This window comes from Guyanagaster necrorhizus, assembly GCF_019112545.1.
Source record: "Guyanagaster necrorhizus MCA 3950 unplaced genomic scaffold BT62scaffold_7, whole genome shotgun sequence".
Classification (NCBI taxonomy): Eukaryota; Fungi; Basidiomycota; class Agaricomycetes; order Agaricales; family Physalacriaceae; genus Guyanagaster; species Guyanagaster necrorhizus.
In genome coordinates this window covers 1,231,791-1,259,237 of record NW_025064886.1, presented here as the reverse complement: position 1 = coordinate 1,259,237, position 27,447 = coordinate 1,231,791, and the positions used below count along the sequence as shown (strand labels likewise).

Below are 27,447 nucleotides of genomic sequence, written 5' to 3'. Positions count from 1 at the left end.
TGCAGACTCTTAATAAAAAGAATGTCCGCAATGTCCCTACTTTCGTCTGTGGTGGCATTATTCCCGGCCAGATAACTACCTCCCATATGTATATCAAGGATACTTGGAACTTTGGAGCCCATCCACCGCTCACCTGTATTCGTAAGCACCAGCGAACGCTGACGGTCGAGGTTGGGCAGCCTTTGAAGAAGTTTAGGTCCTCGAAGCAACTTACGAGAGTTGTCTATGAGGCATTTTTGGGTGAGTTACGATACTGATATTTCAAACTTATTGATCTAATTCGATTCGATGTTAGCTCATGAAGATGCCTTCACATTGTGCGAAATTCTTCATCGTGATGTTAGTGGGGGGAATATTTTGATCGTATATGACAAGGAAACACCGGAAGATGACCACGAAGGCGGGGGTCGTGGTTTGTTGAACGATTGGGACATGGCTATTCGCATGGCAGACTTGGACAAACCAGCGCGACAAGTCGAGCGCACGGTCAGTGCTCACATCTTACCTGATCTTTCTCCCTTTCTCATGGTGCACAGGGCACCTGGCAATTCATGTCCATCGGTCTTCTTAGAAATAGAAACAAGAAACACGAAGCACAAGACGACTTCGAATCTTTTATATATGTAATGCTGCACCATGGCCTCCGCTACATGACCCACAGTGCAGTTGGTCCCGGTCTGCGGAACATCATTTCCTCTATCTTCGATATTGCCATAGATGTTGGGAATGGACAATGGGTCGGGGCCCTCGGAAAGGGAGCTTTAGTGCATGGTTTGGGACCCCTACCCCAAGATTTTCACTTCGCTTGCGGTCCGTTCAATCAGTGGATCAAACATACAATCCATGCCATTAAGCAATGGCAAACTGCCCAAGCACAACAGCCAGAGGTTAGCGCTGTCGCCTTGGACACCGAACCCGCTATCGATTTGAACAAGAAGCCTGTTTTTCACGATCACAGTCGTCTCCGCGACTTTTGGCAAGCAGTACTGGAGATGGATGGATGGCCCCGTAATGATCGCGCAAGGTATCAGCTGGAGCCCAGAGGCAACAAGCGGCCATCCGAGGACAGTGCCCAGCCTGCACCCAAGAGGCGAAAGTCAGGACGCTTCACAGCTGCGGCTGCCTCAGGTAATGCGGCAACTCCAGCTTAGGGTGCTCGTTGTTAGACTTCCGACAGTATGGATTGTCGGGATGTTCTCGTGCACATTACTTTACACAGATAGTAAGCCATATATTGTAGAGTACACATACCATTGTATTTCTATCCTACTTGTATACTTTTCAAAAACCTTTTCACGCCGGTCCCGTGTATATGCTCCGGTTTCTTCCTCTACCATCCTCACCAGTGCATCCAGCATTATTGTCAAGGCCTCCTTGTTCCACCCGTCCAGCGCATCTGGCAGAAGCCTGACTAGCCTCGCTTTGGTACCCGTCAACGTTCTCAATCCCCTCCGTCTTCTTCGCACCTATCATACAACTCTGGTAAACATGTAAACATGTCTGCGTAGTCGACAAATAGCTGCAGGTTTGATTGGGGAAGGCGGACGGTGGATATTCGATGAAAGTACCTTTCCCCGGGTGAGAGCTCTGCGAATGTCGTGCGCTGGGCTGTCACAGCCTGGCCGAAAGATACAATCCATAGATCCCGAACGGCGAGTTTTGATAGAGGGCGTAGATTGCCTATATAATGCCTCAGCACCAACACAGCGCCGTCAGAGAACTCAGCTTACCACGCCTCCTGCACCCAGACCATGGGCAGTTTCAAACTACGCACCAAACCGGAGACTATCCAGTTATCCAGTAAGTGAGCAGACCGTGCCAGCAGGTCTTTGATGGCCTTTTCCCGGCTACAAAAAAGAGTCAGCGAAGAAGGAGAAATCATCTAGTTAACATACCCGGCAGACCCTTCAATATGTAACAAAACAAATGCAGCTTCCTGTACAAGCCCGATCTGTTCAAGCTGGCCCGCGTACATGCTCGTCACTAAATCCGCTGTAGGACTATGTCCATCTACCCGGACTTCCTCTTCCGCCTCTGTATCCTCGTTATGCCATCCACCAGGATCACCTCGATCCGAAAAGTCTCTGACACGCATACACCGTGACAGGATGATATACAAATGCCAAGGAAGTGTGCAATCGATCCGGGACGACCCAAACGACGCTGGATCCAACTCTCGCGTCAGCGAACATGCAGCGTCCGCGAACAATCTCAAGATCGAAAACAGACCATCCAGACAACCATCCTTGGTCATCGGCAGTGAGGTGACAGAACGTTCAAACACCCGGAATACTTCCCCAAGACGTGTTTCCGATCCAAACGCTTCGTATCTGCTAATCCCGCCAGAAATTTGTACACTCGCTTGATGTCTTCATCAATATGTTCATCGACGTGCTCTGTCTGCCACAGCTCAATCTGCTCCTTCGCATTCGATCGAGACACCAGGTCAAGAGGAAGCTGGCCAGAACGTAGAAGAATGGTTTTCAAGAGGCACGCGCAAATAGATTATCAGGTCCCGACTCAGATTCCGCTCACACCCCCTTCCGCCCCCTGATCAGAATCCAGACTCTGCATCCATTGAACGACTTTGGATCGTGGAGTCGGGTTTACGAGACTACCCGAATTCAAGGTTAACGACAAGGTCTCTCCAGACTTGGTCAAGTGTCAATGGATCCTACCTAAACTCGATATTGGGCCAGCAGGTCACTGACCACCTCTCGACGAGATCTCTCAGTGTTGATTGAGTTTTCCGAAACACGGAATGAAGAACGTCACTTGACAGGCGGCGGGTGGGAGCTCGCACGCGTATCGGTGATAATTGTTCCACGACCGCTTGAATCGCATTGCGAAGCTTTGAAAGGTTGGCCTATCAAGGTGTTGCACACGGGAAGTCATTCTTCGAGGAGTGTGATGTTCGGGAGAATTCAGTCATAATATGTATCAAGAAGAGGTCATGTTGCACGAAGGATACCCATTATTAGGGAATGGTAGGCGTCGATAGGAAGGAGAGGTTCTGGAACGGAATCTGCAAAGGCGGCATTCAAGTATATATGATAGTAAAATTAGATTTCGGGAGACGGAGTAATATAAGTACCTGTCTTCAACTTCATATTAAACGTGCAGCAGGCAGTTCAAGGTAAGCACTATTACCAACTCCGACTGTGGTTCATTTACGGGTCCGGTGCGGAACCTCGTCTTCTACTTGGACGTCAACTTGAAGGGTGGTTCTTTACATCATCTAAACAGGGAGTACTAAGTCAAGAACACAGTTAGAGGTGCCATGGATGCAACGGATGCAATACTGCACTTGGATGCAGTGGCGCGTTCCATACCAAAGCCTGTGTTCCCACCCGATGCTCTAAATTCTCAGGTGTCCGGTATTCTTCGCGCAACACCTTTCCTTGATACGGACCGAGACTAGATAATCCCAAATATCAAGGTCCTCCAACAGCAGATATCGGTTTACGATGCCTTGCTAGATCGTATCGATCAAGTCAGATCGAAGATGCAAAGCCGTCGCGATGCAGTTTACAAGTCCATGGTAGCGTATTCCTCGACACTAGCTCCCATTCGACATCTCACCAATGACGTTTTTCGTGCTGTGTTTCGTGAGATACAGATCTCTCTGTGGTGGAACAAGGAGGACCGTGACCAGATGCTAGATTTTTCACAAGCTTCATGGACACTCAGCCATGTATGTGGTGCTTGGAGGGACATTGTTTTATCCTATCCCTAACTCTGGTCACATATAGTCCTTCATTTTCAATGGTTCCATGGACCAATGGACACTGCACCCTGTTCCGATTGGGGCTTTGTATGTCACGAAATCGACGGTCAACGTCGCGCGTCTCGGAAACAGGGAAAGGCAAGCATGAATGCCCACTTTGTCTGCCATAACATTGGACGATATGATGCAGAGATCCAATTGATGATCTTGGCGTTTGTTTCTGAGTGATATTGTATATGACGACGAAGGACCAGTATATTGACATGATAAAGACTACGACGGACCTCCTCCGCGCGCCATTTTCTTATCGTGTCCACGCTTTCGGTTATGGTTTCCTCGACTGGCCTTATTCTTGTCTTTCCAGGCACGATCTCTGGACTGTTGCTCATCACCCCCGCCCCCACCTCCGCGGCCTCGACCGGCCCCACGAGAAGGTCCACCTCCACGATTGCTTTGCAAAGGACCTGCCATCGGCTGATTTCCGGAAAACTCGTGTTTTTGTAGAATTTTGTCCTTCTTAGGCTGGAAAAGGCGAACATATTAGAGACCCATCAAAGATATATCTTCAGTCACACACATTGCGTTCCAGCATTATGCGCCAGCCTTCTATCTGCTCATCACTCCAGCCTATAAAGAATAGTCAGAAAACGGTATAACGTAGTTGATAGATACACCCACCGGTCTGCACCTTCAGATCAGCGCGACCTCTACTACGTCTAGTATTCGCATCTCTATCGAACTGTTTTGGATCTTGAATATACACCAATTCAAGTATGGTTTCGGGTAGCTGTTTCGCGGGAGCTGCCTCTATTACATCAACGCCCTCCGCATCGTCTTCATCACTCTCCTCTCCATCACCGCCTACCTTCACTGTAGATTCGAGGTCTTCTTCGTCGAATACGCCAGTAGTTCCCGCCTCGTCTTCCTCCTCATCGGATATCTCTTCAGCACGACGAAGAATGTCGGCCTTCATCTGTTCCATAAATGTTCGGTCCCTCAGAATGGCAGTTTCATCCTCTCTGAAAAGTAGCAAGGCAAATATTTAGGTTTTTTCTCAGGCTGAAGTGCAAAAGCAGTATCACCTCTTCTTTCCAAGCTGCAGGAGGGACAAATCCATTTTTTCGTTGTCAAACACGTTTTGTCGACCCTTCGTATATACCAACTCATTGGACGACCTGCGTGGCTGGCTTGTCTGCGAAGGACGAACATCGTCTTCAGGCGGAGCCGTGCCTTCCAATAAGGCTTCAATAAGCTTTTCAGGATTCCCACGATAAGGGTATGATGGATGCATGAGGGCACTTCTGATGTAATCGGGGGGATAGTCCGGGAAAATATCCAGTACTTGAGATACTTTGAGATCAATATCTGGATCGGGAAGCGTTACCTCGGGAGGAGGCACAGCCTTTTCTTTTCCTTTACCGCTGCTCTTCCCCCGATTATCCACACCGGGTGGAATACCTGACGAGCGGATTATCAGTTTAAGCGCCCCAGGTCCCTTCTCCCCCTCCCCTTCAAGAGAGCTCAAAGAGCTCTCAAGAACGTCCAACCTCGCGTCTTTCTCTGACGCATGCCGCAAAGCCGACGCCAGAGTTCTTGAAAGAGTATACGACTGCTGATAATCGGCCAAGAGCGGACGGTTGAGGAACGGGGTGTTTGGATCTGCAGACGAAGGACGAATATCCAGTAACGCAAAGATGATATCAAAAGTCCGTTCGGATTCCACTGCCAGCGATCTTCCTGACGCACTTGAGAGGTCGCGAAGCATCGAGGAAAGAACGATATGGAATGAATCTATAATATCCACCTTGGTCTCAATGAATATCCGCTCCCAGTCGTCCAAATCTCTGCTCTCCGTCATCCGCAGGCCACCGTAGGACTGGGCCATCGTTGCGAGACCTTGGTCATAGCACCTGGCGAGGGCAAGAACAAACTGTTTAGAGTGGTAAAACGAACGAACGGCCTCCTCTGGAGCGACACGCAAAAACGACAGTATGCAGTAGGCCGATTTGCGGATCCCATACAAGCCTGTCGACGAATCACCCAGAATGGCCGCAAATGCTGGGATAAGCTCATCCCGGATGATTGGGAGTAGTGGAGGAGTAGAATGCTCAAAGATCTTCTGCAATCGAGTTCGAGACTTTGAGTAAATGATGGCAAGATCCAACAGTGTCTGCAGTTCGATCCCGGAAGCTAATTTCTCCGCCAGCGAGAGCGCTCGATACCGTATCGACTGTTCTACCGCAGAAAGCTTGCTCGGGTTCCCCCATATCAGCGACTGAAGGGTCTGCAGCGCTGTATCCTGAGCAAATGATGCTACAAATCGACGGGACGCTTGGGTGTCGCGCTTTTCTGGCGGAAGTGCCAACGTTTCCTGTAGACGTGCGGTTATCGTTTGGTTCAGCGTCGCGAGCTGTGACGGAGAAAGAGATTTCCGGACAGCCGTAGGAGGGAAGTCCGGAAGTTCAAAGACGGTCATGATAGGAGGGAAGAGGGAGGGCACCCGGGTTACCGGTCCGACGGACAAGACTCAATCCATTTCAATTTTTTTCTATGGGATTGTCCTACACTATCATCGAAAATATGCATTCTAATCTCGTCCTCGTATCCGTATCTAGATCCTTCATTGCCAGACGGAGCTCCCGGTTAACCAGCATAAAGGACCCAGCAAAATACTGGAGGATCGACTACCTTGTGAAGTGCTGAGATCAATCAAGCTACGAATGCATTCGGAGCTGCACCACTACCTACGACTCTGACTCCCATTAATCCTCCAAGAAGAAGTAATTTCCGGACGCTAATCAGTTTTATAAGAATCAAGAAGGACAATTTGAGAACAGACATAAAAACCCACCCTTCTGGTCGCGGTCTTTTATACTGTTAAGCTTGTTCACCCGAGGCCTGTAGTTCATGGGATCACGACGGAACGTAATCTCTAAAGACGCTAGGAATCTGTTCATGCCAGACAGCAGAGTCTGAGGTCTAGAAAAGGAGTTCAGAAGGTTGATTTTGATTGATAGTTACCGACGTACGGTGTAGCAGTCGCGGCCACAGCGGGCTGACCTTCGAACACGATGACACGATCTGCGAGATAGGTAGCCATGATGAAATCGTGCTCGATGACAAACGCCGTCTTCTTGGCGTGAAGAACGAATCTACGCGTACAGATGTAAGACGACTGTATAGAGTTGTTCACGATCGTAACGTACCGTTTGATGACTTTACTTGCTATGATACGCTGCTCGGAATCCAAGAAACTACTAGGTTCATCGAGCAAGTACAAAGAGACATTAGGCACTCCTATATCGCTTTGTTTAGACAACGTCAATTCACTGAATGCACAAAACGCACCCAAAGCAAGAACGATGGCAACACGCTGCAATTCACCACCGGACAACGTCTTCACTTCTTGATCCATTATGTTCTCAAGGCTCATAGGCTTGACAACATCAGTTTGGAATTGGGGGTGCATGAATGCTTGTTTGATCCGCTTCAACAGCAGCATGCGGACAGTGCCGGAGAACTTAGGAGAAATCGTCTGGGGCTTCAAGGACACCGACAAACTCTGCTTATCGGTCTCGACGTCAGGCGTGTCTCCAGCGAGAAGACGGATGAAAGTGGTCTTCCCGGTGCCATTCTCGCCAAGCATCACGATGATTTCCGAGTCCGTAAAACTTCCAGCCTCGACGGAAAGCTTGAAGCTGCCCAAGGTCTTCGTCATAGCAGGATACGAGTACTGTGCAGTTTTCTCGAGAATGAACTCCTCTGCCGTTTCAACCATTTTGAAGGAAAGCGAGTCTTCTCGGAACCGTAGATTCTCCGTTGGGATGAAACCGTCCAGGAAGATGTTGATTCCTGTACATGCGGTTAAGACTGATAAAATTGATGAGGATGTAAATCGTACCTTCCCGAACTGAATAAGGCATGGTTACAACGCCGTACATGGATGGTTTCCCGTACAAACAGCAGATGAAGTTGGAGAGATAATCCAAGACAGACAGATCGTGTTCGACAGCAATAACATAGCGATCGGGCGTAAGCAAAGACCGGATTACTTCTGCGGCTTTGAGACGCTGCTTGATATCGAGATAACTGGACGGTTCATCGAACATGTATCTGTGGAAATGGTAAACAGTGTTCTGATACAGCATAGCATGTTGAAGACGAACACATCAGCTTTCTGTATACACGACATTGCAATGGCAAAACGCTGTAGTTCTCCACCGGAAAGTTGTGACACGTCTCTGTCTAAGACCTGGTTCAGCTCGAGTTCATTGCAGATCCGCTGTTTGTTGTCCAGCTCTAGTTTGGAGTCCAACATCTGCGAAACCGACATCTTGCCCTTGATAGCTTTGGGGATATGATCGACGTATTGGGGCTTGATCAAGGCCTTCAGATTGTCTTCCAATACCTTGGTGAAATAATTTTGTAGTTCGGATCCACGGAAATATTTGAGAATCTCTTGCCAATCGGGAGGATCCTGCAGATTCGGGTAAATCACATCTTCTAGGTCCAAATTCATTCAGAGACGAGTGATAGGACCAATACTTCGCGCTTTTGAATTCGAGTTTTAGGCCTCCCCGCCAGACCTTGCAATCCCAGGTGTCATAACCAGGACCACTGAACGAACCCGACACACCAAAAATATGCCGTGGTGGGACTGGTCGTAGCAGGGAGCGAAACCGTGGGTAAGTTTTGTATGAACCACAGGCAATGTCCTTTTGACAGAATTCACCCTCGAAAGCAAAGCGCGATTGGTACAGGAATCCTATTCCTTGTCTTGAATGAATCCTGACCACGAAACCGATGAATCTTGATGAGTAAAAAATTGCAACGCACATCATAACGCCCCAAGTTGGGCTTTAGTTTCCCCGCCAATATTTTCAACGCTGTACTCTTTCCTATACCGTTCGTTCCTACTAGACCCAAAACCTGCCCAGGCCGTGGTGTCGGCAGCCGATGCAGCTTGAATGCATTTGCGGTATATCGATGCGTTACTTGTGATTCGAGATTTGTAGGTAGATTGATGATTGTTATAGCTTCAAAAGGACACCTAAAACAAATCAGGCTGCGTTTCGGGCGGGAAAAACGATTTGTACGCACTTTTTGACGCATATACCGCAACCGATACACAGAAATTCGGAAATGAATGCGATTTTGTCGGAAGGCTTAACCTCGATGCAGAGTTTTCCTAAGATCCACGACCATCAGAGTCATTCTTCGCAGCTATGTGTGCAAGAAGCGTACCCATCCGTACCACGGGACATGACTGTAAAGTCCGTCAGCCACCTACTGCTCCTATGAAGGTCGGCGCACCTTTTTACATTCTTGAGCACAACGCTTCGGTTTACAGCGATTAGAGTCTACAATAGCGATACGTGTAATTTTGTCGGTCATGGTCAAGGTGTTGGATATAGAATAGGGTGCGTTACAAAAAGTGATTCGGTTTCTCTTTTCGGTGCCGTCGTCACTGGGCACGTGCTCCATAATCCCGCTACGATGATTCGCTCAAGCTACATAAATCCACCATGGCCAAGAAGGCAGCTAACACTAGCGAAAAGAAATCTAGCAGCAAGAAAGGAGAAGATAGGAAAGGGAAATCCAAGGAAGAAGCAGAAGAGAATCCCAAGGTGCGACTCCATCAAGTCATCGGGACGACATGAATACAGTTATATTCCTCAGGGAAAAAACACTCTGAAGGCAGCTACTGCTGTCAACGTACGCCACATTCTTTGTGAGAAACATTCCAAGGCCACCGAAGCCCTTGCAAAAATACAAGTTCAGTATACCAAACATTATTTTCTATCTGCGTCTAACACGTCCTCCAGGAGGGCGTCGCTTTCAACAAAGTTGCCCAAGAATACTCTGAAGATAAAGCAAAAGGTAAGTTGTTTCTGTTCATGATCTTGGTACTTCATATGGTCTCCCAGCCGGCGGCAGTTTGGGTTGGATGACAAGGGGGAGCATGGTGAGCTATTCTCGCATATTTCATCTACTGGGAACAAAGGCGTGTTCCGACCATCTTTCGGATGACTCGAACCAATCGAAACCAGCTGTTGTTTGATTTATCGTCGGGTTCATCTCAGCGGGAAGACCGGCTCGAGTGCACATGTTTCACTGCCAGATGGTGCGACTTTTTTGTCCTTGGAAAAGGGAACCTGAAAGCGAGACGCGTCGCCGGAACTGTACCTTTGTTCCTTCTAGTTCCAGAAACGGATTCATTTGATAGAGTGGTTCCCTTTGTTGCGTACAAAGGAACCACCTTGTCCATCTATCACGTCTGTTTCTCAGAATCAGAAAGGCGATACAAGGCCGGAGCCGCAATCTCAGGTTTCAGGGTCTTGGTTTCTCAGCACAAAGAATCGTGATGCCTACCCCAGATCCCTGTCATTGTCATTTACTTCTAATGCCCCGTGATTCTAGGTGGGTCCTTTCCAAGATGCAGCCTTCGCCTTAGCGCCGTCGACAATCGACAAGCCCGTCATCTCCTCCCTCGTGAAGACCAACTTCGGATACCACATCATAATGGTCGAAGGCAGGCGTTGAGATCTCGCCGGTGAGAGCTATGGATGGGCGTATCGTAAGACATGCATTCTACAATATATATCCCGCAAAAATACCAGATGGAATGCCAATACATACAATAAGCCTTTAATAATAACTTTAGCAAAGTTCTGCATTGTCTTTAACGTGAATGCTAAATATGTGATGTATATGCGAGTGATCATGAACTCGAGCTTGAAGACGGATAAATGTATGGGGGAGAGGGCTGCGAGAAAGGGGGATGTAGAGTAGCGCTGGCAATGTACGGATAAGGTGCAGCATACGGTGGATAAGAATAACCAGAAGGAGCGCCGTATGGATGGGTCCCAGTCGGGTATTGCACGCCGGGTGGAGGGGTAGGATAAATCGAAGACACGGGTATAGTAGAGGCATTATGCACATGAAGCTGGGAAGGGGAATTTTTCGTTGAATTAGCGTCCGAGGGTCGTGTGGTTGCGCTGCTATTATTGGCTGACGAAAATGTAGACCACGAAGAGGAAGTTTGCATATGAACGTAATCTGGGACGGTTGTCGTAACTTGATCTCGGTGGTGTACGCCTTCTACATTGTCCGAGGCAAGGGATGCCATGGGAGCCGATATATCAACTCGAGTTGATGACACGCCCTCCCCAGCATCGCCAGACGCCGGACTTGGTGAACGTTTAGGCGCACTTGCGACGACTGTCTTGAGTCCCATCTCATCACAATTAGTTCTGTGAAAATTACAAACTTGTATGGTCGTCTGTAAAAGAAACCATTGGCTTTTAGACACTTTGTACATCAATGAGGGCTCAAAAATACCTTGTTCGGCATTGAGGCTGCAATTCGTTTGAAATCATCACCATACTGGCCAAGCAGATTCAGAAAAAGCTCTGCAACCGTGGGTCAGGCATATGGCTGGGTGAAACATGTAACCACTACGCACTCTTATCGTCATCGGACCATTGAGTAATGGTAATAGGAGGCTTACGACGCTGTGAAGGATCGCTCTGATCAATAAACTTCATCTCTACAATTGATGCTTGGGATTCATCAACAATCGCCGCCGACTTGACCTTGCGCTGCCGTTTCGTTCGCTTGGGTTTGCGTTCCTGGTCCTGCAGGTCAGAAGTTAACATATGAATCAAGGAAAAAGATGACAATACTCACGGTGGCCCCCTCCTCCTCATTATTGATAGAAAGTCCAGACCGTACGGCAACCGTTCGACGTCGCTTCGCCCGTACCTTTTGCTCCGGCTCTGGTGTCGGCGTAGACGTAGGGGTCTCCTCAATCAGAACCTTCCGAGCCGCAACCCTTTTACTTCGGCCACGACCTCCTGTAGACTCCTGCCCATCAGCATTGCCATATACTTCAGCATCATGCTGCCTAATATCCGTCAACAGCGCATTGGCTTTCTGCTTGCCTGTTCGGCGGCGTCTACGCTTAGGCGCGTGCTGCGAAACGACCTTCCGGAAGTCGATATGCTGCTTCTTGTGGAGGTAATAATACGACACGCATTGGGCTGCCGTTTTGTTGGAAATATAGTCCGCAATAATGCCAAACTGTTTTGGATGGGCGGCATAGCGATCTTGGAAAATCTGCTCCTCCTCCGGCGTCCAATCATCCATCCCCGTACGAGGGCGGTAATACTCCAGAGGATTCTCGACCAACAGATTCGTGTCATCGTAAACATAGTCCACAGACCCACGTAGAACTGAGATCATGTCTGGTATTACGGCATGATTTTTCAAGGATAAGTGGGCGGGATCGGTTGCTTCATCGTTTCCGAGACTAGCTATGATCTGCTCCATCTCGAAGTCGGAACGGACCGCATCACCCAAGGTGGCAGCCGTGCGACGAGTTGTCCGGCTCGAAGATGGTAAGGGGGGCTCCAACTCCGCAGGTAAAAGTTTGTTCTGTGCATCCAGAACACGACAACGTGACAACCAGCGCTCGTGAAGAAAGAGATACTCTTCTTGAAGACGCTTAACCTTGGCTGTAAGCGAGGCTTGCCGTTGTTGGAGATGATCGATGAGAGCATCCTTTCTTGACACGAAAGTTTCCAACCTCCGGGTCAAACACTCTCCGCTATTTATCTCTTCAAGAAGTTGCTCGGGGGTTGTTGATGTCCTGCTGGTGTGAGGACGGACGAAAGCCTGGTTTGAACGAATATGACGTTCAACCCACTCTTCTTGCGTCTGAGGACAGTGAAGAAGCTTTGTCATTATTGATGCCCTGATGACATCTTGTAGTGACGACGCTTCAGAAATTCTGGGTATATCATCCTCAGTGAAGTCTATTATGGGTGGTTTCCTGGCTTTGAGGGAGTAGATGTCCACTTCAGCTGGTAAAATTTCATCTTTCTCCGGATAACTTTCCTTTGCTTCGGAGACTGGGGGTGACGGCAGATGTGCGAAACCTAGTGAGATCGAATCTGTGACAAGCTCTTGTTGGCCTGGAGCAACGGAGACGAGTTTGGAACGAAGTCTTGTTAACAAAGATTCACATACCATCTTCTATCTCATTAATCTGAGCTTGAACAATTTCTTTGGTGTCTTTATCCTGAAAATAAAGTTGATGCTAATAGACGCTAGAGAGGCTCCGACTTACTGAGATCACTTCCGCCAGAACCTGTTCCTCGGGAACCGTCGGCCCAGGCGAAGGAGGAGGTTTAATGATAGGTTCCTCTTCCATTGATTGTTCAATTTTCTGCATATCAGGCGCAAACTTTTGCGCATCAACACAGCTTTCTACTGCGGTTGTGATCGGTGGAGGGGGAGACGAAGCACGGGAGGAAGCAATAGAAGATCGAGACCAAGATCGTCTTTCATTCTTTGGTTCGTAAACACGGTCTGGAGTAGTCTGCTTGCGATGGCGAGAAAGGGATCTCCCTCGGCTCGAGCTACGTCGGCGAGACTTATCCTCAGGCGAGCGGGAGCGAGAACGAAAGTCAGAATACGACCGTGAGCGGGATCGTGAACCTGAGGGCCTCTGGCGTGAGTAAGAACGCCGCGGTATCTGTTCTGTGACAGATAGCCTACGACCACGAGACTGGAGGACCCCCGATCTTGTTCGACGCTGTGAGCGGGATGAAGAGATAGATCGTGAACGTAATGTGGTTCGTGTAGGTATTCGTGGACGAATAGGTAGGCGTGACCTCGAACTCGATCGACGTTGAGAGCGGTCTCGAGAGGAAGATCGAGACTGGGTACGACTATCCCGAGATGACGACCGGGTAGAGCTAGAGCGCCCATTTCGCCCGTCATTTACAACTGAAACGGACCTTTTCCGCACTTGCGAGGAAGAGGAGTCTCTATCGTACGATGGTCTATATGAATTATATCCGGACCTTCCATTAGCCTCTGCTGCAAAGCTCTGAGACGGTCGATAATGTCGATCGTCATCTCTGAGGAGTCGATCATTTCGAATGGATCGTTCTTCGACAATGTCTCTTCCGGATCTGTCTGGGAGTTTGTCGATGGCCGGGATCGCCAGATTGTACCTAGAGTGTAAGTCAGAAGTTGGAAATCTCAGATAACAAGCAGATTTACTTCACAAATGGCGCCGCACGATCGTCATGATTTCTTTTCCAAGTTTCTGACGGCTCAAACATTCGAGTAGCAGCTAATATAGGCTCCCTCCGAAAAGATGAACTGCCCTCCCAGTGTGGTTCTGAATGAGGCCCCCAACCTCCAGATCGATCCCTCGGGTCGACGTCGGCTTCGCGCGAACGCTCATAGCGGTCCGGACTCGATGATAAACTGTCATATATAGATACACGATCCGGCCAGTAATTAGGTCGATAGACATTCGGATAATTGGAATGAAAGACTGGAGTATCATTCCCATAAAGCCGGTGCGGTGAAGGTGACCGTCGACGTGAAAGAGGCCGCTAAAAAGAGTACAGCAAGGACGCCGGAATCGGTCAGCCGGTCAATGTACAATAAGGAAATAGCGCCAACCTCGTATGACAGAGGGCCAGAGCCCGGAGGACGACGACTGGTTGGGTAAGATAGAGGCGCCGACGAAGAGGGGCCTGCATCGTACATCCCGGACGCCATTGGGACTTGGAGAATTGAAAGCTTTCACCAAAAGACGGAGACCGAAACCGAGGCGCAGTGGGTACGCAAGCTTCGGGAACCTCAGACAGCAAAAGAAATTATAATGAGACAATAAGGGGTAACGTTTCGAACGAAAAATGAGACAAAGGAGAAATAGGGACTTGGGTTGAAGAAAGCTAAAGCGTCCAGCAGCATAGCTACCAAACAAAGAAGTCTGCTGACATAAGCGGGAGTAAATAAGGCACGCACTACTCGAACGGGATGCCGAGCCTCGGCAAGTAGAACGGCCCCGCGGCCGGCGTAAAGCAGGGGCATCCATGTACCACCCATGAGCGCGTCCCAAGAGCAGGAGACACCTCTGAGGGACCCCGCCAGCACTTTCTTCCAGTCTGACCGTGTACGAAGACTGATCATTGCGTCGTACTGGGTCGTTATCCTACTCGCAACGCCATTGTGGTGGCATACGACCAGTATCGAGCGTCTCTCACTACCAACTGCTCAGGTTCAATACCAGGCCAAGACGCTTTTATCCTTCCCTATCGCAATACGACTGGACCCTTCTCTAGTGCAAGATGATCCCTCAATAACCGGAAAGCTACAGCAGTTTTTCGACACAAAAGGTGGGCAGTGGAGCGGGCTATCCATCCACGTTGAAGTAGGCAGCGAAGCGGGTATGTTATCATGGTCAGCGATACGGTTCGTTTCTCACGAATCGTCAAGACTCTTTGAACATCCCTGGCACGTATTCCGTCACGTCGACGCCTTCAGCTGACACTGTCATATCTGGACGACGAATATCATTCCCGATCCACCATCGTCCCTGTAAGGCCTGGACTTTCATTCCCCTACGATGCGTGACTTAATTCTTTCATTCCTGTGGCACACAGTACCCCACCTAGCAGACATTCTTGCTACTCTTCTTGTTCCATATTCTTCAGATCCTGATCGAGAATACCGTATCGCTCAATATTCGCCTCGTTTCCGTCTCTCGTTTACCCTACTTAATGAAGATGCGGCAGCCGGTCAAGTTATCACTGGCTGGGATCTTACGAATGCCATACGCCGTGAGTTCAAGGCTTCCTAGCGCCGCATAGAAATGCCATAATTTCTTCTGCCAGACCATGTCGATCCCATAGTAACAGCTCTATCCATTTTGCATAATTTCACCATTGAAAGTCAGGTACAATTTCACGCGCCGCTTGCTTTCAAGCCACAGGCTCTCGACAACGAGTCGTTTGGCTTAACTCCGGAGGATTTGACTGTCTTCATTAATTCTGCCGAGTGGACGCTATGTAAGCTCTGCGTTTACCTCGTTTTCACCAGGTCGCTGACAGTTAGCCAGCTTCCAGCTCTTCAAACGATCCAGTACTTCATTTTGTGCTTTTTGTTCCTTCAAGTGTGCGCAAACCCCTCGTAATACTAAATCCGGATGGTAGGGTCGCTTTTTCACCTGTCTAGCTGATCGCGCTGATTCATGACGTAGGGTCGCTTTCACATTCCAACTCCTTCCTCATTCCTCAATGGGGAGGTGTGATGATATACAACCCATCTGATGATTCCTCGCCACACAGATATCTGTCTTCAGCGGATCTTGACACTCTGTTTCCGGCCTTCTCGAATCAGCTTCTCGCGTTGCTTGGTGTTCCAGGTCTTCACGCCGACGTCAGAATTTCTCCTGACGACAACTCGTTGCTTTCAGATTGGCAGTTGGACGCCCTACTGCGCCGGCGAGCTTTTGAGAACGATCAAGGAGCCAAAGACACACTGCGTAGCACTGTGAAACTGGTTGATCAAATCGAAAACATGCCTGTCGGTCAGGTTGTACGGGATGACGTGTGGGACGCCCTGTCTGCGCTGAAAAAGGTAGTTGTTCATCTTCAAAATTGGGTTTAGCTATGACATTAACTTTCCACCTTGCAGATGCATTTCGTCTCCGCAAATTCTCTTGTTGAAACAATGCGTCTGTCTGCTGACGCCGCAACCCATGCCTCTCGCGCTTTCTTCAATCCAGGGATGTTAGCGTTGCTGTACTTCCCTCCTGAACACAAGTATGCCGTCTACACGCCTTTATTCGCTAGTGCAATGATACCTCTTATTGCAGCCGCTCTGCGAGAGTTTTTGGCTTGGAGGCGGCAGCATCAACAGGTGGCAAACACTTAGACACGGTGGTGATTTATGACTCTGGCTCTAAGCGTAATTGGAATTGGCGTATTGGCCGGCTATTCGGCGTGTTTCCTTCCGTTGTAAAGACAAAACATGGCCCAGTTCAGTCGTCGACTTCATCTGTCCAAGGATCGGTAACTATTCTTATGCGAATGCCATTCCGTGAGTGAGGAAAATCCGATCTCGCAGGGGGATAGAGCGATACGATGATAAAATCCTAGGATATAGAGCTTCAGACAAGAATCTGAGTCTGTATGGAGGCCGAACCTTTACTGACACGCCTGCCGTGAGGAAACTGCCCACCTCAACGTCAGGCTGACATTTGAGCTCCCCTTCCCAGTCCATATGCTTCTCAAACTCCGGTCCAGGCTGTATTTCTGACGCTAGCGGAGGCACCGGACGCAAGCTCCCCTCTCCTATGCCTACGTTCCGTGATGACACATTTCCGTCAACCTCTACCGTGACTTGACGAACCATATGGACCTGAAGAGAGGCGTTGCCATGTACGTTCCCTGGAACGGGGAAAAGCTGCCGCAGAGACGCGAGCGGTGCCGTTAGCTGAACGTGAAATGGGATGTTATCAGAGATGGCGAAGATCTGGACAGCGGGAACGAAGAGCTACGAGGAGAAATAATGAGGTTTGGGCCGCGGGATAGTTGAAGGAGGCCGTGGCTTACGCTACAATGTATAGGCGCCGCGGTTGTGTTGTTGGGTTTAGGGTTGATGGTTGTAAGGCTCTGTTTCCATTCTTCGGGGGATGTCTTGATGGAAGAGAGAAAAGCGGGGTTGGATAGTATCGGTTGGGCAGGGCGCGTTCGGGGGCGGTAGTTGAATACGACGCGTAGGCTTTATTAAGGAGGAGAAAGACAAATGTGCATTGCACCTAACGAGGCTTGCATACCTTGGGGATCCTCTCAGGAATCCAACGAGAGGGTAGTGGCTCTCGATGGCATGCACTGTAAGGGAATACCCGATCCATACTCTGAGCTCCGGAGACGACACGATGAACGAAGGTGGTAGTTCATATCTCTTATTATCGTCCTTCTCGAACTCGGATGGGATCACCAGAGAGAAGGGTACGGTGCTAGGACATGTTGTTGGATTGGCGGAGTCAACGGACCACAGGGTACGAGTTTCATCTAAGAAAGTCACCAAGTCCGATCCGTGTTCGTGGTTTGCAACCTGCATTCGTCCTTCCAGCTACCGAGCTGAGTCGTCAGAACCAAAATACATACAGAAAAATAACCGTGACGACCTTGACTTGTACGGAAGTAACCGAGTCGCGTCTTTCGAAGAAAACAGCGCCGTTGATTGCTGCCCTTCTTCCGTAAGAGGGTAAAACGCAACCATCTTCTTGTTCTGTTAATACAACAGACAAATTTCCCTCTTTTCGAAGGAAAGTCCCGGTAAAACGGTTGCTAGCAGAACGCGCTGGTGTAAGGTCAATACGTGATTCACCGTCGGAGGGATCGAGAGAATAAGCGGGCGGCAGAGAATCCATTGTGAAATATTGTAAAAAAGATGGTATGTATTCATTTTATAAACACCGGGATCGAGTGTTGCGCAGGTAAGATATCGAGTCATACAAACTGTGAGGAGCATGGACATTTCTCAGATGACTCATACTACCTTGGTACATGGGATTTGATGAGTAAAGATAAGAACAAGGGAACTTTTGTGGAGGCCCTGGTGAATCACAAGCTTAAAGTAAGCCCCGCTTGAGTCGCTAAGGAGGCTGCGAGGTGTGTTTATGCAAGGTCTCGTTGTGCCCAAGTGAGTGCCGCCGATGATTCATCCGTCCAGTATGGATCCAGGGTCTACGCCCGATGGGCACGTTCCTGGCAAGTAGATCCTACGCTTACAGAACCCAGGCCTTGTTGCGGTACCGGTGCATTAGGAAGGGATAAAGTAATAAGAATTGCCAAAATTACTATCCAGTAGCTCCGTTAGGAACGCAGCAATCTGCACCCAGAGGCACATGTTGGGACTGGATTAGCATCCAATAGAAAGGGAATGTGAGCGGGTTTAGGGCATCGCAGTATCCAACTTGGCGAGCACAGCCAATTTGAACAATTTGAACTGGCAGTGATCCCATGATGTACGACGGAACCGAGAGATAACATGAGGGAGTCTACCTATCTTTTCGCGAAGCAAGCAAAAGTCCTGCAACCGGAACACCCCCAAAGAGGCAATGTCCGTCGGCGTTAGTTGCCGGCGTCTTGAGACACTTTTTTTTTTGCTTCCGTACCATGACCTCGTTGATCCCAAAACGTTTTCTGGCGCGGTATTACGCCAGTTCTGCGCCCTCACCCTCTTCTCTGAAAAAATGGGGTATATTTGGGTCGCCGTCATCCAAATCTATCCTGGATGACGATTCGCCCGTGAAACTGGATCTATCAGAGGATAATGATGTGGTGAACCGTGTCCGGGCGTCGACACCCCCCGTCCATCGTCGCAAGCCACCAAAGGAAGCGACACCTGAAGAGTATATTCGCCACCGAAAGGCGATGAGGAAACGGTTCCCAGATGGCTGGAATCCTCCGCGAAAGATATCACGAGAAGCGATGGACGGGCTTCGAGAGCTGCACCAGTTCGACAGGGCCAAGTTCAACACTGAGGTCCTCGCCGATAAATTCAAGATAAGCCCTGACGCAGTGAGACGGATCCTGAAGGGGCGATGGGAGCCTAGCAGAGAACGGCGAATCGAGATGAGGGCGAAAGAGCGGAAAGGGACGGCCGAGTTCGTGAGACTGAGCCAGCTGAGGGAGAGACTCGAAGCGGAGAAGCTCTGGAAAGAGAAGAATATGGTCGATTCTCATCTCCCACCGGGCCGCTCCGATCAGATTTCTGGCCTTAATTCCAACGACAGATTCACCTTCGACTAGCACCCCCTGGTCCCCTTACGTTCCTATTCATTGCCTTTTGAATCGGACACTGCTCTCGTTGGTATCCTTTCATTTTCTCATGCCAACCGCACAACTCACCTTACGAACCAGGCGATCGTCCTCACGCTGCGGAACCGTCGCAGAACAGGCTTGCTAGTGCGCCCTAGCACCCAGATCCTCGTTTAGTTCCGGAAACGTCATGCCTGTACTTCATTTCGCTATCAGACTCGTTTCAAGCCGCCTGTCGTATTCTCTTATTGCGTTAATACCCATCTATCTTTCCTAGTTCACTATTTATTTTAAGGCGCTGCTGTGATTTCCTTACGGCCTTTACACTGACTAGGCACGTTTGGCGCCACCTCGTGCTCGGTCTATCCCGTTCCTCGGGAGTCGTTGCTGTTAGGAACTACCCTCTGCCAAAGTAAAATTGTACTAGTCCATGACGTCGCTACATCCGACAACAGTTGAGCAAATATAACGGAAGCCAGTGCAAAGCGCACCGCCAACTCGCGGAACCCGTTCTCCTTTCCGAGTCTTGTGAGGCGAAGAAGAGCACCTCTCTTGGGTCTCATCGTGCCCGACGCGGGTAGGAGCTTCATAGACGCCGGTCAATACATGGGGACATGGAGCTTAATCTCTCAGCGAAGCCCACTTATCTTTCACTCAAATGGTAGCCGGTAATCCAGAAGGTCATATACAGGCGTTCCCGTCATCACATGGAGAAAAGCCTTGCTTGGTTAACTCTCAGTACTCATGGTCCGTCCAAGAATTGAATTCCATACTAGATCAGTACAAGCAACACTGCCCGCCAAACAATAAAGACGTCTAACCACATTCTACTAGCGATAAGCGGTTTGTAAAGTATAAAGTACGAAGGTAAGTAGTTTAAGAACGCATGCGTGCTATGTATGGATAATTTAGTTTTACCTTTATAAAAGAAATGAACGTGACTATGCTGCACAAAAACGACGTAAAACAAGAATAAGGATATTGCAGGAGGAGAAAATGTCCATAGAAATCCTACAGAGGAATGGCCGTGCGCGAGTACCTCAGATTGCACGTTCCTTTTGGTGGACGACACAGAAGAATGTCATTCCAGTTGGGAGTTGGGAGAGGATCCGCAACGACTCCCCTGTCGTCAACGACGTCGTGCTTGAAGCCAAGCAGGAGCATCGCGGTTATCAGCTTCAACTCCACCTTCGCAAGACGAGTTCCTAGACAAGTAGTTTTGCCTAACCAATAGCAATCAGTGATTAGTCTATATCAAAAAAGCAGCACCAGGTTACCCACCTCCACCCCAACCGACATATCCAAAAGGTACCTTGGTCTCCTCCCGCCCGGGGTCGAATTTCCAGGGATCCGGATAGAGTCCAGCGTCGAGGTGGATATCGCTAAAGGGATACACCACATACGCCCCAGACGGGATCAGCTTGCCGTTAATATATGTATCAGGACCTAAATTTCTCCGCATAGCAGTGTGCGGCTGGGCGACTCGAAGTGTCTCCCGAATGATGGAATCAAGTACAGGTGTCGAAGATTCCCAAGTCTCCAGAGGGATTGCGGCGAGGTGTTTCGATAGGGATGCGCAGCCCTCTGGCGCAGGGTGGGCCGCCAATAGTGATTGAATTTCGTCATATGCTTTGGCGCGCCATTCTTGATGGCCTCCGAGATATGTGAGTAGCCAACACGCTGTTTGAAAAAAGAAGACTAATATTAGATCACTTTTTCAGAAACTCCAATTGGAAGATCAGCTTGCCTGTCGTGCCAGTGGCTCGGGCGCCGGCGATCAACAGCCCCATGATGAACTGAACCAAAGGGTTCGTCAGCAGCCGTAACTTGATGACAAGAAATAAGGGCGCTTACGCCAACCACAACAAGCTTCTCGTCTTTAAAGTCCAGCAGCATCTGCAGTGCGTCATCCCTTTGCACGCCGCTCTCCTCACGAGACTTGATCGCAGCGACGATAATATCATAGATCTCCTTCGTCGCCCACAACTTTCGCACCATTGATGGCGTGGGGACCCATGGCATCAATACGGTGGCCGGTGTCGTTCCAGTATCAAGCTTGTCATACAAGTTCTTCAGACGTGATACCAAGATCGCATCATCCGATATTTCTGTGCACGACAGGCTTCGAACAGTGGTTTGGAACGTTAGCTATTGGCAAAGTGTTCGTGAGAAACGCCGACATAACTACGCTAGAAACGGGAACACGTACCTCGTAGATTTTTTTGAAAGGATCGAGCACTCCGGAATCTCCCCAGCCCTCCAAGATTTGCCGAGAATCTTCCAACAACAATGGAATCACTGTCATGCGTAATAATGAGTCGTCAAACAGTGTGCGATTTGGTAACGCGTAGTACATACGTTGGCTTAGGGGTTCATTGCGCTGGAGGCCGGCGAGTCTTTTATGAATTAGGGCAACCCTTCTAGTCTGCAAGTCAGATGTCACTCCTCTGACCATGGGTATCTGCGGTGGAAACGCGGTCAGTAACGAAACCCAAAACGAAAACAGGGCAGGCATGCGGAACACTCACGGCCCCAGACAAGATCTTGAAGCCTTCCGTCAGGTCGAAATGTTTGGCGGTGAAAAACTCTTGACGAGCTGACTCCCCTGAGACAATAATAACTGTATTCTGTAACAAATGATAGAGTTGAAATCAGAGTGTGTCATAGAACGAGGTTAACGCAAGAACGCACTCGCAACAGTTTGAATTGGAATATGGCCTGCCCGGTTGCGTGGAATCCCCAATTGAGAAAGTCAAATCGTCGTCGAAAGAAAGGGATTATCGCAAAGAGTGGGTGCCCTGGCAGTGATGCGGGCGAGTCTTCCTTGAGCGCGTCATCGTGGAGAGAAGAAGTGACGAAGACGATAAGAAGGAAGATAATGACGGATGTGGTAAACTGTGTCGCGAAGCCTGCGGATATAAAAGCAGCACCAACGGCCTGTAGGCCAACGGAGTACGGCATGCTCGTGTAGGCGAGGCGAAGGGAAAAGAATATGGAAAGGTAAACCTGGAGGGAGAAAGAACTCTAGGATGAAGTGCGTCCACCCACGGCACAGGTGACATTATATAGCCAAAGAGCTAGCAGGGTGATGGCTGGACCCGACCCGCGGATGACACGAAAATATGTCCAATCAATAATTCTCGGCGCGCAACCGTGACGAGGTACGGTGTTATGGTTCACAAAGGGAGCATCAACCCAAACACGGAGTCAGTCTATGGACTGTCGTGAGATCGGTAGCCGGAAATGAATAGAACTATTTTACAAACGCTCGGAGATCGTGCCACTGCAGGGTACCTTTATTTGGGTTACAAGTAAGTGAAATGAATATGTAGTCATGGACCAACAAACTGGGATTGGGTATTGTGGATTCTGAGGTCGGTTCCGAGATGGCCCCCTCATGTCCTACTGTTCTTGGCGGTTCGATTGCCCGGTACGGAAGGGTCGTGCCTTGGAAGGCCTCTCCCTACGAACACGTTTCAAGCTCATCGATAGTTTGTCAAGTTGGTACGTCGCCGGATTCACGAGCTTACACTGCCTGTGATCGGAGTCCATTTCTCGGCTGGAATATGCTGGTATGACACCGTGATTCCCTTAGGTAGACCAATTACGGACTGCGGATTTCTGTCTGTAAATGTTTTTCTGTTGTACGCGTCTTGAGAAGAGTATAGATAGAACTCGTCGCCGCCGTAAAGTGTCCGGAAGGTTCCTGTCTGATATGTGAATCGACCGAGAAATCAGAAAAAAGACAAATGATAGGATCATTTGCATTTCTCGAGGTGGAGAGCGAGATGAGAGGGAGCAAGTTGAAGGTACATTCATGATCGGCCCAGATCGGGAGAGTCCGTCTAAAACCAAAAATGGCAGTATCAAATCATCCGCCGCCACGATCCCTTCAAAGTTCGCAAGTCAAAGCCAAGTTTTAAAGGCTTTATACGTTCAAGTGCACATGACAACAGGCCGCGCCCAGGCAAAGAACCCCGAATGATGCCCTGATGAGCATATGCATGCGCTTCCGAAGAGTCTCACGTCCTCAAATTATATATCCAATCAGTGTCCCAATCCTCCCAAAATTAGATATCCACAAAGAACGACTATTCCTAGGAATGATAAGTGTATAGAACGTATTCAAAATCCCTTGCATGCCAGGGACATCTGATCCATCGGATGACAGTACTCAGCCACGAATCTGGGTACACATTGCACACTCCAACTCAACCAGGCGAACCGCCCTTCGGACCATGGCGCCGTTGACTAACGACATATGACTAGGCAAGACACAGAAATGTCTCTTTTGATGGAGACTTCGCGACCGCCACGACAAAAGAAGGCATTGAGCTATGACAGGACAATAGCATTAACGACAGCATCCATCTACAGCTGACACGACATTTGTTCACTGTGCCAGAAATCCAGAGCAGTGGAAATACTGGCAAAATGTGCCAGGGCGGCTATCACAACACATACATGGAATATCTGGTGCGAAGAAAAGAAGTAATCGAACATCCCTGGCGAGAACCGTTCTGGGATACGATTTGCACTGAAGAGGAAACTTGTCAGTCTGCCTATCTTCACAATCAGAAGACGGAACCGTACTAAAGTATGCCCCCCGCGATGTATAATCCCCCCGAAAACAAAAGCCAATTTAAGCCCATATCTGAGAAAAGCTTCAGGAAGCCATGGGTAACCAATGCGTGACACACGGGAATAACCCCAGTTAGTCCTAAACCGATGAATACGCTCGTTCGCAGTCCGCGATGTGTGGCACGAGCATATTCTGGTTGGAGAACAACGTACGCCGCGCCTGGAATGGGCGGCGAATATCAGCATCTACAGCTTGAGGAAATCTTAAGCATCCCACTGACCGAGACCGGCCGCGGTGAGTAGCGATATGTACGTCACTTGGGCATAGGGACTGCAAAACAAGCCGTAATATATAGATGGGTAAAAGGATCCTAAGATGAGTACGACGATCCCCGAATAGTCGAGTGCTACACAACGCGACGCTACCTATAACAAAGGGGGTGTGAAGTTGGCCAAAACCGGAAAGAAAACAAAGGTGTTGTACCTCTTTGGAATGGCAGGTGGATGTGTGAAAGAAGGCACTTGCACCTAGACAGAAGACCGCCGAAGATAAAAATGTCACGAAAACGAATAAGTCAATCCATGTCGTTTTCGGGTACGGTTCTAGGAAGTTGGGGTGAAATGTAATAAGGAAATAAAGGAACAAGGCCGCGCCCCAGAGATGGCTGTGGATATTGACTATTGGGGATGTTAAGTGGCCCGCATACTTTATCCTGGCAGGTAACATACTTACCAGTTTCGTTGTGCAAATCTGTGCAATATGGAAGACCGACGGAGAACAAAATGGGGATTGGTAACAATGAGCTGATTTCAACTCAAAAAGTATGTCGACCAGCGGACTCACATCCAAAGACAGAATGGAAGCATCCCCGCCAGTGATTTTGGGCTCTATTTGCGATTCAAACTCAGTTCCGGGAACGAACAGATAAGCGCCATGGTTCCACCATACCTTCGATACCCAGAGACGATATACTCGTTATCTCTCATCCAGGCAGGTACCTCGTGTATATGGAGCGTCTTGGAGAGATTTGGCACTCCAACATGAAGGTCTGGAACGAGCGCTGTCGCTTCGGATAGTCTTCGTCTTACGGCCATGGTGAATGTATCTGTTCCCGTGAACACTAAAGATCTGAGATGGAAACAGCGTAGGAAAATGCCAAGTGGCGATGTCGGGGGTATCCTTGTCCCTGTTGGTAAGAGAGAAAATTGCCAATCTAAATTTCCGAGTATAGAGCCGACGGGAATAGCAACGGAATCTACGTCCCAGACGTCGGTTCGATGGGGGTAAAAACTAAAAGGAACAGAAAACGCCACGTGTCTGTGATCGACTGCCCCAAATTTGGGACGCTGTGCCGCAGCTTAAACCCAACTTTAGGGTTGATCCAGGGTTATCGAAAAAAAAAACAAATCCGCCGTTTCCTTTGTCTTCACTGTACAATGAGTGCCATGCACGTCAATTCGCTTTAGGTTCTCCCAATGTGCAGTACGACAAGTACAATGTATACTGAAAACTGTCTACAAAGTAAAGCCGTATTTATCGGACGAGCACTTACCTGGCGGATATGATACTACCTAGTTGTTTAATCGACGAAATTGACAGTAATATTATCGATCAGATTCACCAAGACCGTAGTTGAACCAAGTCAACACCGTTGGCTCGGACGGAATTGTCTCCCCGTAAAAATGATAATACAATTTGCAACAAATATCTCATGAATATTGGATTAAAATTCGTCGAAGCAGTCTGTTACAACTCCACTGTTTTCCGTAACAACGCCGATGTTAGGTGGAGTAAAACGGACGCGTGATAACTTGAATATTGCTCGTGATTCACACAAACATTCTTGAATGGCATTTCATCATTACAAGTATTCCTTGAAAGCGTGGGAAGGTATGCATGACCATTCGATGATATAGTTAGTCGATGATGAAAAACAAATGTCATGAGATATTTCAGACTACGAAATGGCAATTGGTTACGGGATTGTAGTAAGACTCGACATTGCTTCCGTGGGAGCAGTAACATACACGAATCCTCGGGACTTTACTGACAATGGCATTTCTTCCCCATCTCAGTTGAAAGAACTTTCCAACTTGGAGGAGGAACCCGAGAACCTGAAGGGTCGGATCATTCCCACGTGGATGATCTCTGATCGATGGTGATCTTCCTCGCAATTTGTGTAGAAAGTTCATCACCAAGTACCTGGCGAGCCAACCCAGTGGCAATCGTTCCCAACCATTGAGTTAAGTGACAAGGTGGGAATTTAAGAAGAAATCAAGCCACGCGTTGCCATGGGTAGTATGTCTAGCTCCAGAACACACAGCGGTATTACGGATCAGGGTGGGGGTACAGTGAGCGCTGAGCTCACGAACCAGATCTCGGACCCGTTATAATGATTGAAATGTAGGGTGAACCACCAACCAGTCCCACGATGCTGGAGTTAGTCCCTGGTTTAACGGCATTTAATTAAGGGGGTGAGAGGATGGTGTCCTGGAAATAGGCGTACACTGCCGCGTACGGTACCTTCAGGCCTTTGCATCCCTGCAGTGACGCCATCTGAATTTAGAATTGCACCCTGGACCCTTGTCGCTGTCGTCACCGGGTTGGAGGACAATTTTTTACGTCCGATAGGATTTCCTACTATACATACATTGGGTTTCAGAAGCGCCCCTGGTCTCAGGCTGTCGTACACCTCCCATGTACCGAATAATACTACCTCGTTATTTAGAGAGACGCACACTAGAGCGTGCGTCCTGGTAGCTGACGGGATCCGTACGTTACACCTGCGCTCATGTACCCGCCTCGTGTAGCTCCCATACGTACATGCACTAAGACTCGCTGATAGAACGTATCACCGGACGCTGTACATAAGATGGAGCTAATAGAAAAGAAACGAAAACAAGACCTAGGGCCACACAAAGGATCGGAAAAACACGAAAAGCACCGAAGGCACCTGCCGAGGTTCCTACCAATTGACCGCGGTACCGCAGTTAGACTGTATTACGGAATTGACGTCTACTTGACGATTGTTTTTGAACCAGGAATTGATAGCTCGAAAACAAATGGAGAAACATTAAACCAACGTACAGAATGTGCATATGTACGTACCTTACGGAAAGAAAGGTAAGAATAGTGGAGCGAAACAGGTAGCGAATTGAGCGACACCGGCACAAAAACCGAGATCTACGCCTGTAATCTGCGAAAGCTTTGCGTTCTGTTGTAGTGAGCCGTATGTGTCCCCTCAGAACGTGTGATATGCAGGTTTGGGCCAATAACGTCTGGCCGATAGAAGAACGAAGACCTTTGGCAGACTCGGACCTCAGAAAAGCTGTAGGACCAGGTGTTGGTGAGGGATCAAATACTTCAGGACATTAGCAATAGGTGTTGCCCTTTTAGCTCAGTGGTAGAGCGCGCCACTCGTATCCTCGGAATGGTGAGGTCAGTCGTTCAAATCGGCTATGGGGCTTATTGGAGGAATGTGGTCATTAAAATTATATTTT

At 48.9% G+C, this 27,447-nt stretch overlaps 14 protein-coding genes and 1 non-coding gene across 15 annotated transcripts; 7 read left to right on the top strand and 8 right to left on the bottom strand.

The window, feature by feature from the left end:
- Nucleotides 1-86: 86 nt before the first annotated feature.
- On the top strand, nucleotides 87-1,312 carry BT62DRAFT_992758 (uncharacterized protein; the record flags this gene model as incomplete). The annotated part of the gene is made up of 3 exons (XM_043190360.1): nucleotides 87-240; nucleotides 296-486; nucleotides 537-1,312. 3 exons carry the CDS (start codon nucleotides 87-89, stop codon nucleotides 1,149-1,151), a joined length of 960 nt encoding a protein of 319 aa, XP_043042288.1. The 3' UTR covers nucleotides 1,152-1,312.
- On the bottom strand, nucleotides 1,297-2,619 carry BT62DRAFT_728030 (uncharacterized protein). The gene is made up of 4 exons (XM_043182035.1): nucleotides 1,896-2,619; nucleotides 1,731-1,847; nucleotides 1,569-1,680; nucleotides 1,297-1,519 (listed from the first exon to the last, which is right to left on the bottom strand). Exons 1-4 carry the CDS (start codon nucleotides 2,252-2,254, stop codon nucleotides 1,442-1,444), a joined length of 666 nt encoding a protein of 221 aa, XP_043042287.1. The 5' UTR covers nucleotides 2,255-2,619; the 3' UTR covers nucleotides 1,297-1,441.
- Nucleotides 2,620-3,280: 661 nt separating this feature from the next.
- Nucleotides 3,281-3,875, top strand: BT62DRAFT_1003500 (uncharacterized protein; the record flags this gene model as incomplete). The annotated part of the gene is made up of 3 exons (XM_043176947.1): nucleotides 3,281-3,370; nucleotides 3,422-3,694; nucleotides 3,753-3,875. 3 exons carry the CDS (start codon nucleotides 3,281-3,283, stop codon nucleotides 3,873-3,875), a joined length of 486 nt encoding a protein of 161 aa, XP_043042286.1.
- A 125-nt stretch (nucleotides 3,876-4,000) lies between these two features.
- Nucleotides 4,001-6,203, bottom strand: BT62DRAFT_979672 (uncharacterized protein; the record flags this gene model as incomplete). The annotated part of the gene is made up of 4 exons (XM_043189458.1): nucleotides 4,001-4,249; nucleotides 4,305-4,354; nucleotides 4,406-4,746; nucleotides 4,810-6,203. 4 exons carry the CDS (start codon nucleotides 6,201-6,203, stop codon nucleotides 4,001-4,003), a joined length of 2,034 nt encoding a protein of 677 aa, XP_043042285.1.
- Nucleotides 6,204-6,293: 90 nt separating this feature from the next.
- On the bottom strand, nucleotides 6,294-8,649 carry BT62DRAFT_929870 (P-loop containing nucleoside triphosphate hydrolase protein). The gene is made up of 7 exons (XM_043185821.1): nucleotides 7,894-8,649; nucleotides 7,629-7,840; nucleotides 7,076-7,579; nucleotides 6,934-7,024; nucleotides 6,757-6,879; nucleotides 6,579-6,706; nucleotides 6,294-6,521 (listed from the first exon to the last, which is right to left on the bottom strand). The coding sequence occupies exons 1-7, from the start codon at nucleotides 8,244-8,246 to the stop codon at nucleotides 6,490-6,492; spliced, it is 1,443 nt and encodes a 480-aa protein (XP_043042284.1). The 5' UTR covers nucleotides 8,247-8,649; the 3' UTR covers nucleotides 6,294-6,489.
- Nucleotides 8,650-8,824: 175 nt separating this feature from the next.
- BT62DRAFT_888852 (uncharacterized protein) lies at nucleotides 8,825-9,028 on the top strand (the record flags this gene model as incomplete). The annotated part of the gene is made up of 1 exon (XM_043182972.1): nucleotides 8,825-9,028. A coding segment is annotated over one exon (204 nt), but the record flags the coding sequence as incomplete, so codon positions are not given.
- Nucleotides 9,029-9,095: 67 nt separating this feature from the next.
- BT62DRAFT_965370 (FKBP-like protein) lies at nucleotides 9,096-10,430 on the top strand. The gene is made up of 4 exons (XM_043188769.1): nucleotides 9,096-9,502; nucleotides 9,553-9,607; nucleotides 9,655-9,692; nucleotides 10,148-10,430. Exons 1-4 carry the CDS (start codon nucleotides 9,224-9,226, stop codon nucleotides 10,268-10,270), a joined length of 495 nt encoding a protein of 164 aa, XP_043042282.1. The 5' UTR covers nucleotides 9,096-9,223; the 3' UTR covers nucleotides 10,271-10,430.
- Nucleotides 10,431-10,772: 342 nt separating this feature from the next.
- BT62DRAFT_727841 (uncharacterized protein) lies at nucleotides 10,773-12,902 on the bottom strand. Its single transcript, XM_043182033.1, has 5 exons — nucleotides 12,858-12,902; nucleotides 11,417-12,809; nucleotides 11,238-11,358; nucleotides 11,069-11,184; nucleotides 10,773-11,009 (listed from the first exon to the last, which is right to left on the bottom strand). The coding sequence occupies exons 2-4, from the start codon at nucleotides 12,758-12,760 to the stop codon at nucleotides 11,153-11,155; spliced, it is 1,497 nt and encodes a 498-aa protein (XP_043042281.1). The 5' UTR covers nucleotides 12,761-12,809; nucleotides 12,858-12,902; the 3' UTR covers nucleotides 10,773-11,009; nucleotides 11,069-11,152.
- Nucleotides 12,591-14,476, bottom strand: BT62DRAFT_727905 (uncharacterized protein). The gene is made up of 5 exons (XM_043182034.1): nucleotides 14,210-14,476; nucleotides 13,799-14,139; nucleotides 12,858-13,749; nucleotides 12,758-12,802; nucleotides 12,591-12,702 (listed from the first exon to the last, which is right to left on the bottom strand). The coding sequence occupies exons 1-4, from the start codon at nucleotides 14,306-14,308 to the stop codon at nucleotides 12,764-12,766; spliced, it is 1,371 nt and encodes a 456-aa protein (XP_043042280.1). The 5' UTR covers nucleotides 14,309-14,476; the 3' UTR covers nucleotides 12,591-12,702; nucleotides 12,758-12,763.
- Nucleotides 14,477-14,636: 160 nt separating this feature from the next.
- BT62DRAFT_1057193 (uncharacterized protein) lies at nucleotides 14,637-16,542 on the top strand (the record flags this gene model as incomplete). The annotated part of the gene is made up of 6 exons (XM_043178577.1): nucleotides 14,637-15,057; nucleotides 15,196-15,372; nucleotides 15,427-15,600; nucleotides 15,651-15,740; nucleotides 15,792-16,171; nucleotides 16,229-16,542. The coding sequence occupies 6 exons, from the start codon at nucleotides 14,637-14,639 to the stop codon at nucleotides 16,466-16,468; spliced, it is 1,482 nt and encodes a 493-aa protein (XP_043042279.1). The 3' UTR covers nucleotides 16,469-16,542.
- A 32-nt stretch (nucleotides 16,543-16,574) lies between these two features.
- On the bottom strand, nucleotides 16,575-18,000 carry BT62DRAFT_1074318 (uncharacterized protein; the record flags this gene model as incomplete). Its single annotated transcript, XM_043179004.1, has 5 exons — nucleotides 17,718-18,000; nucleotides 17,373-17,671; nucleotides 17,149-17,317; nucleotides 16,739-17,089; nucleotides 16,575-16,688 (listed from the first exon to the last, which is right to left on the bottom strand). The coding sequence occupies exons 1-5, from the start codon at nucleotides 17,970-17,972 to the stop codon at nucleotides 16,575-16,577; spliced, it is 1,188 nt and encodes a 395-aa protein (XP_043042278.1). The 5' UTR covers nucleotides 17,973-18,000.
- A 714-nt stretch (nucleotides 18,001-18,714) lies between these two features.
- Nucleotides 18,715-19,728, top strand: BT62DRAFT_965360 (uncharacterized protein). The gene is made up of 2 exons (XM_043188768.1): nucleotides 18,715-19,413; nucleotides 19,468-19,728. Exon 1 carries the CDS (start codon nucleotides 18,721-18,723, stop codon nucleotides 19,354-19,356), a length of 636 nt encoding a protein of 211 aa, XP_043042277.1. The 5' UTR covers nucleotides 18,715-18,720; the 3' UTR covers nucleotides 19,357-19,413; nucleotides 19,468-19,728.
- A 437-nt stretch (nucleotides 19,729-20,165) lies between these two features.
- On the bottom strand, nucleotides 20,166-22,431 carry BT62DRAFT_727414 (cytochrome P450). Its single transcript, XM_043182032.1, has 8 exons — nucleotides 22,057-22,431; nucleotides 21,894-21,992; nucleotides 21,724-21,826; nucleotides 21,575-21,663; nucleotides 21,220-21,513; nucleotides 21,113-21,161; nucleotides 20,647-21,045; nucleotides 20,166-20,588 (listed from the first exon to the last, which is right to left on the bottom strand). Exons 1-8 carry the CDS (start codon nucleotides 22,324-22,326, stop codon nucleotides 20,377-20,379), a joined length of 1,515 nt encoding a protein of 504 aa, XP_043042276.1. The 5' UTR covers nucleotides 22,327-22,431; the 3' UTR covers nucleotides 20,166-20,376.
- Nucleotides 22,432-23,736: 1,305 nt separating this feature from the next.
- Nucleotides 23,737-25,041, bottom strand: BT62DRAFT_889180 (HlyIII-domain-containing protein; the record flags this gene model as incomplete). The annotated part of the gene is made up of 7 exons (XM_043182984.1): nucleotides 23,737-23,902; nucleotides 23,959-24,166; nucleotides 24,228-24,372; nucleotides 24,431-24,624; nucleotides 24,680-24,750; nucleotides 24,787-24,832; nucleotides 24,891-25,041. 7 exons carry the CDS (start codon nucleotides 25,039-25,041, stop codon nucleotides 23,737-23,739), a joined length of 981 nt encoding a protein of 326 aa, XP_043042275.1.
- Nucleotides 25,042-27,333: 2,292 nt separating this feature from the next.
- Nucleotides 27,334-27,413, top strand: BT62DRAFT_t51. The gene has a single exon. It is a non-coding gene; the product is annotated as a tRNA-Thr (tRNA).
- The last annotated feature ends 34 nt before the right edge of the window (nucleotides 27,414-27,447 follow it).